This window comes from Condylura cristata, unplaced genomic scaffold, assembly GCF_000260355.1.
Source record: "Condylura cristata isolate star-nosed mole 26May11 unplaced genomic scaffold, ConCri1.0 scaffold00029, whole genome shotgun sequence".
Taxonomy (NCBI): domain Eukaryota; kingdom Metazoa; phylum Chordata; class Mammalia; order Eulipotyphla; family Talpidae; genus Condylura; species Condylura cristata.
In genome coordinates, this window is record NW_004567130.1 from 23,218,553 (window position 1) to 23,227,780 (window position 9,228).

The 9,228-nt window shown below is 43.3% G+C and overlaps 1 protein-coding gene across 1 annotated transcript in view; it reads right to left on the reverse strand.

Annotated features, from left to right (window-relative positions):
• Positions 1 to 2,585, reverse strand: part of EFCAB2 (EF-hand calcium binding domain 2) — a 56,612-nt gene extending 54,027 nt beyond the window's left edge. The window contains exon 1 of the mRNA XM_012730792.1: positions 2,479 to 2,585. Within this exon, the coding sequence (XP_012586246.1) occupies positions 2,479 to 2,551 (73 nt within the window). The 5' untranslated portion in view covers positions 2,552 to 2,585. The remainder of the gene's footprint in view (positions 1 to 2,478) is intronic.
• Positions 2,586 to 9,228: the final 6,643 nt, after the last annotated feature.

Below are 9,228 nucleotides of genomic sequence, written 5' to 3' on the forward strand. Positions count from 1 at the left end.
CTGCGCCACCAGGGAGGGCCCACACAGACATTATTCTTAATTCAGAAAGTGGTTGACTTTCCCTGAGATGGTAGGAGGTTGTGTCTGACATGTGTTCTCTTCCTTCACCCTAACCTTCCGGTACAGCCAGGGCTGACAGATTAATGAGAGTCCATGTGGCATTATACAACACAAGAAGCATCGCCTGCATGATGTCTAAGCACTTACGGATCCATGTGAGTTTTTACACAAATGTACACACACACATATCCAAACACACACACATGTACATAGAAGGCCTTTTTCTAAACAAAGGTCTCTATATTTATTACTAAATGGATCTACTGGGACAGAATCATAAAAGCAAAGAGAAAAATCCTCTCCAACAAAATATGACCAACTGTCCAGATCGTGATGTTTTCCGTGTTATCTGGCCAGATGCTGGGGACCCTGACTTGGCATAAACAAACATGCCCTCCTACGTGTGATTCCCTAGAGACCCTGCTTGGTTCTTCGCCAGTGTCTCCCCTTGGAGTGGGATCTGCTTTTACTACTAGTTTTAAGCCAAATTCACTGGAACGGGATGATTCTGCTTTTCTTTCTTGGCTGGGAATTGCCTGATCCTCAACGTGTTGAGATAAGACATGGCAAGAAACAGACGGACTAAATCCCACACATGATGGCAGAGAAGGAAAAGTGGATTTTAAATTCCTGCGGATAGTCACCAAACCAATCTCATAAAGCAAGTTGGTACTGTTGTTTGGTTTACTATACAGCAGCCCAATACCATGCACAGCTTCAGAATTAAGCAGAAAAAGCCTCAAAGATGAGCACCAACCTGACTGGGAACGTCTGGACTACAAGCATGGCCACTTACACTTAATAAAATGCCTGTGGGGCTCCCCGGGGGCGCAGCAGGTTAGAGCACAGCACTGAGAAGCTAAAGCCGCTTAGCCTGAGTTCGATCCCCATCCTGGAGGTGACCACAGGGCGCGGCAGACCTCTCCTGGCCCGCCCGCTGCTCCCCTCAGCAGGGGACTTCGTCCATCTGCCTGTTCTGCTCCCCGCTCTGTCTCTGGTGAAGCCTCTCGCTGCCCCTGAACCTCTGGCCTGTACCCCAGTTCTGTATGTACAAATAAATAAATCTTTTTAAAAAAACAAAAACCTTCACAGGTTTACCTGGACTTTTCTTTATACTTTTTTTCAGGTCAGCTATCTTTTCAAGAAGGTAAAAGGTGTGAAGTTGGGAGGGAAGAGCAGTAACAGGAGAGAGGGTCAGAAAAGGAAGTTATTTTTAGGAAGGCTAACAAGGAAAGAGAAAGTCAAGTATGTGCAAGAAAGTCAAGAATGGGGGGCTGGGGAGGTCAGGCCAAAGGGAAGCTGGCCGGCAGGTAAGAGAGTTTACCCAGCTTCCTCATCCTCCTCATTTCTCCACACAGGCTCACAATCCCTCCTCACCGGGTAATAAAAAGAAGGAGCTTGCGAACCGCAGGGGGTGGGTGAGTGAGTCAGACTTGTTCTCGTTAGCCCCCTCTCCATTCTGGGAGAAGGGAGACTCACTCACCACTCAGAAGATATCTGTGAAATGCCTACTGTGTGCTGGCTAACCCGTGAGGCACAGCAAAATCACCTGAGCTTCAAAGCCGAGATGCATCTAGAACTGGTAGCTTTACGCTAGAGCTTTTGTTTTTGTCATTTAGCACTTAGTGTCCCAAAGTCTACTAAATTACTGACTCGCAAAACGGAAACACCAACCGCCCAAACTGTGTGTACGTCAAAGAGGTATAATACGTGTTGTGTCTTCAAGGCCACACTCACTCGGCCGTGATTTGTATCTATAATAGGTGGTCAATTATCCGTTTTCCAGAACACCGTGGAATATGTGGATGACACAGAATTACACTAATGGTGTCCTTTCCTAGAAGAGATGAATTATATCTCTAGGTGAAGAGCAAGGAATTCTGAGTTTCAGTAATTTGACTAAATATCTATTCAATAGGTTTTTTTTGTTTTTTGTTTTTTACAGTGCCTTGAATAAGTTTCAAGGCCTTTGAATTCACAGGCTTCTTGGCTTTTTTTTTTTTAAGATTTATTTATTTATGCATACAGAGCTGGGGTACAGGCCAGAGGTGCAGAGGTGGTGAGGATTCACCAAAGACAGAGCAGGGAGCAGAACAGGTAAACTGTCAAAGTCCACTGCTGAGGGGAGCAGCAGGCGGGCCAGGAGAGGTCTGCCGCGCCCTGTGGGTCACTCCCTGGCCGGGGATGGACCTCGTGCTGAAGCTGCCGTGGCCAGCATGTAGCGTTGTGCTACAACCCACTGCACCATCAGGGTGGGCCCTGAATTCATAGGCTTTTAAGTAGAATATTAATTATAAATCAAGTGCTAATTATGGCTATTTCACAGGGAAGAGATCGCTCTGTATTGTATTTGCCCCAACCATACAACAGTATTTTCTATGTTCCCCCAAAAGTTACAACCAAGCATTTAATAAATACCTTCATTAACGCCCACACCTAAGCTTGATCTGGCTCTGCTGAAGACACACTGACGAGACCAGTCATTTGACATTTTTCATCTGGATCTTCATGGTCTACCTAACACAAGTTAGAAGACAAAATCTTTGGAGAATGTATCAGTCCCTTGCATGAGTTACAGTATAGTGCTTTCATGACTGCCCTGCTGTACAAAGCTACTGTTGACATGCAAAGGTTCATTTTATAACCTCCTCCTCCTAAAGTCTGAATAGTTTTCCGTGACAGAAGTTTATTGTTTCTGTGACAAAAAAGTAAAACCTTCTCCCTCTCCTTAGCTCTTTGAGAAAATCTGTCCTCCGTTGTAGTCATCCACTTCACTTGGGTAGTTGGTGCTATCTGTTGCCTCTTTTGCTTTTAAAAACATATTTAGAATCCCATGTGTTAGGTCCATAACCACTCGATGGCCTTAATACTCAGAACAGCCCTCTGGAGGATACTCTCTGATTATTCCTCCTTGGCATTTTAGGAAACCTGCCCAAAGATTGGTAGTTTGTATCTGACAAAACGGAGCTACAATGTCGGACAGCTTGACTCTAAAACCACCATTAACCAGTCGCTTGCGTTTCTGTGATAATATTTCAGTTTTGCATCATGTCTCACAAATAAGTTTCTTCCAAACTTTTTTTTTTTTTTTAAAAAAAGACAGGGGCTATTGTTTCTGTTTACAAATCAATTTTACTGTGAATCCTTCTGATGTTTCTCAGTCCTTCAGATGGTATCCAAAATACTCAAACAAAATGGATCTGTTTGATACATGGAGATGTATTACTCTGGTGGATTCACGGAGAGGTTTGTTTGATGTGATGTGCCATTATTTACAGTTAAAGTACCCACGTCTGTTATTCTTTTCCTGATATTCATGGTTGTGGCTAACTCTGCAGGACCTCAAGTGCACCTGTCGGCCCTGGCTAACGTTGTGCATGGGTGAGCACACTCCCCAGCAAGGCCAGCAAGCAAGCCAGCAGAGCACAGTGCACTCTGTCCTGCAAATAGCTGCAGCCCACTACTTTGTTTCAAGTAGAAGCTACAAGAAGCCTCAGGCCCCCTACAAACATGCACCCCACTCCCTGCGTCAGTGGGCACATTTCCTGTTTTTCCCTGCAAGTACAGACTCTATATATACCTATGGGCAGGCCTAATAAACAGACTTCGGACTCCAGACCCCCGCTCCTGCTTCATTCTCTCGTCTGGGAATCTCAGGGCACCCCTCAGTGGGTTGCAACACATGGATCATAATTAAGTGATTTAAGAACACACATTTCCTGACTTCTTCCCAGAATAATCTGGTCCACAGCTGGAGCACCCCAGCAACCACGAGAAACTAATTATGTATTCCAAACATTTTTTTGACTAAAGGAAAATCTATACTCCAGTCCTCCTGAAGGCCACTTGGGGCTCTGGGGAGTGAGTTCTTGGCACAGTGCTCAGAGTTTTTATCTGGCATACCAGCTCTCAGGGTTTCAAATGACAAAATGACAGAGTGTTCACCCAAGTTACTAACTCTGCCACTGTTCAGTTGACTAGGCGCTCAATGGGAGTGGTTATGAATGCGTCTTCTGTCCCTCATCTTTTTTAGTTTTCTACCCAGAGGAGCTGTGTGTGTAACCTTAAGCATTAAGCACCTAAGGATTTTCAGGCAATTTGCATGATTGTAATATGTCCAATGTGTTCATAAATACAAAAGCCTCAGCATTAGGTTTCTAAATGATAGGATTATAGATCAATAAGTAGACAAATGTCATCTTCGTTTATTCACATAGGTATTCACATGTCTACATGCATTATCTTCTGTAGAGAGAGAACAGACCCACTCTGAAATGGAGGCAAATAATTTTATACAAATTAATAATCAGCTGTCACTGCTTCCATGCCTTGGTATCTTAGATTGAATTTCTGCTCTTGCTATGTTTAGAGTCTATTTTTAACTTGGCCAAGTGACTTACTATGAAACCATGTGAGTGTTGCTATTTTAAACTGTATGATCGTCGCCCCTCGGACCCGTTTAAAGCCATAGAGTAGACCATTGTGTGCCCATTCCATGCCTCTGTGCAGAAGCCAGGACACTAGATAATGATTTTTAAAGAACTAAGCGTGCTGAGTTTCTAATGGATGACAGGCGTGTGCTTTCATTTTCTTCCTTGAGTTTTTTAAAGGACTTGTCTTGTTAGAGAATTCTTGCTTTATCGATCACATTGTAACTTTACAGATGGTTTTATAACTTTACAGATGGTTTTAAAGCTGCGTGCTGAGTAGAACTGAGGATGGGCATGAATACCAAAGGGACCTCATTTCAAATCCTGTCTTTGCCACTTGTTAGCTACAGTAACTTTGGCAAATTACCTAACCACTCCGATGCTCACTCAGACTTTTCATTTGAATAAGGGGAACCATCATACATCCTTGCAGATTGCTGTGAAAAATACTGCGTGGATGAAGTATGTTAAGTACTTCTATTGTACCTGCCAAAAAAGCACAGGGGGACAGTAAAAGATCACCATTGTTACCTTTTATTGTCCCGAGTTTCTTCATGCCCTGCAAAGAAAGAAAAGATCAAAGAGCTTGGAAGACACTTGCTAGTTAAAGGATCACTCCAGAACTCTTTGCCCTGAGCAGTTTCAATTTGAGTGGCTGGACGTGCTGCAATAGCCCCGGGTGGCATTTGAACAAGTGCCAGCTCTTTCCGTTGGGGCCTTTTGCCCCTGGGAGTCTGCAGGCATCTGTCGGCATCTGCGTGGCATGAGTGAGTCTTGGTGATTGTTTAATAGAATATTAGCTTTGAGCAGGTGTGTGCTGCCTGCTTGGTCCTGACATGGTGAGGAAGGAGAGGCACGCACACACAAACCTGCAGGGGTAACCCTGGCTCACAGCTACCTCCAGGGGGCCTGGCTTAACACCACTGGCGGAAGATTTTAGAATCTCTAGAATGTTCTCTGGAGACCAACTGCTGCTTTTGGGATCAAGATCCTGTAGAGTCTTTTCTGGGTATATTGTCTGTTCTGTTTCACTCCTTGGGAGACCAAGGGCACCCCCCACCCCAACCCCACCCCCGCACCTCAGTCTCTCCACACACAGAGGCAATCTTTCTAACTGTTCTCAAATTCAAGCCAAACCCACCTTTTCCAGTCAACTATTTGTTGAGTCAGTCACCTCTTATCTCAGAAGCACACAGCCCCAGAATTAGAACTTTTTTTGTGGGAAGATCTGGGTTCCTATCTAGAATTCAGTTTATTGTCTGTATGGTAAGGGGTTTGGGGTGAGAAGTTTAAGAGTCTTTCAGCTCCAGAAATGTCTGACATTGGAATATTTGCAAGGGCTATTTCCTAACACCAATACCCAGAGGGGATACCTAAATTATAATCCTGTTCATTTGAATAATTTGCTTTCAAGAACTGTGGCACACCTGGTAACCAGAGCTTTTCCTCTGGTTTTACACAAACATACACATCTTTAATGGAAGTGGTCTCACACTGTAAGTTTTCACTGGTGCTTTCCTTTTTTTCCCACCACTACAATATATTAGAAAGCTTCCATACCAGTACATAAAGTTAGGCTTAATTCTTCTCCACTTCTGCATAATAGTCTGGTGTATAGCTACAGCATAAATTTTTTGGCATCATTCCCATATCACTAATGGCTAATAACGCTGAACATCTTTTCATGGATTTATTTACCACCTGTATATCCTCTTCCGTGAAACGTCTCACCATGTCATTTGCTTATTTCTTGTATTGTTTGATTTTTTAATTCATTATTTTCTTCTATCACCATCCTTTAAATCTGCATTTCTCTTTCTCGCTTGCCCACACCCTTGTGTTGATCCTTAGGTAGAGGGAAAGCTTTCAGTGTTCACCATTAAGTATTACATTGATTGTTGATGTGCCTTTATTATACCATAGTAGGTGCTTTCTATTCCTGAAGCCCTAGTGCAGCAGGGAGGCTCTTATTATCTTTCTTAATTGGAAATATTTTCTTTTGTCAGCGGTAAGTATAGCTGTTAGTTATTTTTTTCTTTTGCTTTCAGGGTAGCCATTTGCTTGTGCTGCTTTCCAGTCCTTAAGCCGATGTTTGTCTTTCTTGGTAAGACGGGTTTCCTGTAAATAACAGAAGGCCTTTGTTTTAAAATCTATGCAGTTGCTCTGCATCTTTGACTGGCTTGAGTTTGTTTGCGTTGAAGGTGATTACTGAGACATAAGTGCTCATTGTCATTTGTTATGCTCAGGTTTTCTCTTTTCTGGTTTGTGTTCTCTTTTTCATTGAGGTCTTCCTGTTACACTTTCTTTCTTTCCATTTTCATTGTTTTTTGTGTTGCTTTTAAAAGGTTCCACCACAGTTAGTATATGATTGGCTACTTGTGTGACCCATTGGGTGGTCTGGAGTCCGACTTATTCTGAGACCAGAATAAATATTATTTAGAAGTATTTATGTACAAGAACTGGGGTACAGGCCAGAGGGGCAGGAGGTGGGAGGCTTCACCAGAGACAGAGCGGGGAGCACAACAGGCAGATCTACTGAAACACACTGCTGAGGGGGGCTGGGGAGACAGGAGGGGTCTGCCGCGCCCTGGGGGTGGCCTATGGGCTGGGGACTGAACTCACACTGAGGCGGCTGCAGCCAGCTTGTAGTGCTGTGTCCTGACCCAGAGCAGCACCAGGGAGGGCCTTGTTTTTAATTTTTATGGTGTTTAGTAAAGGTAGACTCATTCAGACTGTTTTCTTTGCACATATGAGAACTACCGGGCTCTGACCCTGGGGAAGAATAGTGGGCATTAAAGGGGACGGGGCGCTCCAAAGCACCACCTGCAGCCCACATCAGCACACCAGGCTTCCACTGCGTGATTTGGGCCCGCAGGAACCCACCACCAGCCAGCTCTCCGGTCTGACGTCTCTTCCAGTCTGTGTCCGCTTCCACTCTAGGCTATTTTTAATTACTAGATGAAGCTCTGGGCTCGACTGTAGTTGACCTGAGGTCACATGAGTTTAGCAGTTGTTCTCTTTTGGGGCACAGCACCCTGTCTTCAGATGTTTAGTCCTGTTGCTAACAGGTACTGGAGCTCTGGTTTATTCAAGTGTTTCTTTGTTGTTTTGGTTTTCGTCCTGGGTTGGTGGGGGTGGGCTGCAGGTGTTTTGAATATTCCAGCCTCGGCCTCAAAGAGTATCAAATACATAGTTTAAAATCAAACTGTTTTGTATATTGACTAGAAGAAACAGATCTTTTTCTTCTGATTACTTCAACAAACAAATTATGAATCCTCTTGCCGTGAAGGTCTACTGCTAATCCAGTCTTTCATGTAATATATTTACAAGTTATATTTGCAGAATGTGATTTCAAATATTAGGTTCTCCTGTTTTACCAGCTCCCCTGAACTTTCTCATGTAGGTATTTACTCACGCATTAAGCACGGGGAGCCTGTCTCCCATTTTCCTTAATTTCATTTAATTTCTCTGTCAGAGTGTCTGCTTTATAGCAGTTGTTAGGATAATGAAAATTCCAATGATGCTGTCTAATACCTCAAGACATTTTCTAAACAAATGTCTATGCATGAAATTGTACAAACTGAAGGACTACCATTTTGTATCGTAAACTAAATGATCTAAGAAGTTCTTGGAGATGGCGGATATTTTAAATATCTTTTGTCTGTGTGCACAATCATGTTTGGAAAAGCCTTGTTTAATTTGCCTTAATGAGGCAGTCAGGATTTATGTAAATTGTTGATTATTCATACATTGGAAGTTTATTAGCAAAAATCAAATAGATAGCCACAAAATGTTTCACATAGAAAAGTTCTACAGCAGTTAAAATAGCTTTTAAAAATAGAGCTGTATATTTTAACATCTAAACTACAAACTCATTAGTTAAAATTTTAAAGTGTCCTTATTCAAAAGATTCATGCTCTCAGTAAATTTTTTGCAATAGATCTGGCCCCTCTGCTGAAACAATTCGGTGTTCACTGGAATGCCCAACAGGCAGAGCTTAAGTTGTTATAAAATAAATCAATTTTAATGCCGTTCACTTAGCTAATTTAACACACATTTGTTGTCAGAGTCGAATAGTACTTTTCAGGGAATTCAGGTTTGGCTTCCCCATTACCAAAGCTTTGAGATTTTATGCAAAGGAGCCATCGGTTACAGAGTGGTGTTATTTGAAATGTTCTCTCTCTATTTACAAAGTGCTCTTGTTCTGAATCATAATATATGCACGTGGTAAAAAATTCAAAAGGTACAAATGAGGTACGGTGGAAACATGGTCTCCCAGTCTACCTGTCCCTGGGCCCTGTGATGTCACTACCTGGATACAGTTATCACTTGTCTTGTTTCGACCTATGTTCAAAACAGTCAGATGAAATATTTATGTGCGTTATCACTTCTATTGGAATCAGGGCAGCAAGGGACACTGTCCAAAGAGTTTCCCAATCATTGTCTGGGTTCTTCACCTGGACACATAACTGTAAGGCTCCTCAGGTTCAGAGAACAGCAACAGTGGGATTTATCTAACAAACCAGGGAAACAACAAAGTTACTGAGCCCAGAGATGGCCATTTCCCTCGCCCAAGTCGGTGTGCAGTGTTCCAAAGTCCTAAATAAAAAGGTTTGCAAGATGCAATCACTTCCCACCACGGAGGGCCCGGAGCACCGACAGCCGGACTGCAGGCTGGTGTCGGACTCCTGAAACCTGCACAAGACGCACCAGGCGCAGCCCCGGGGCCGAGACGCCC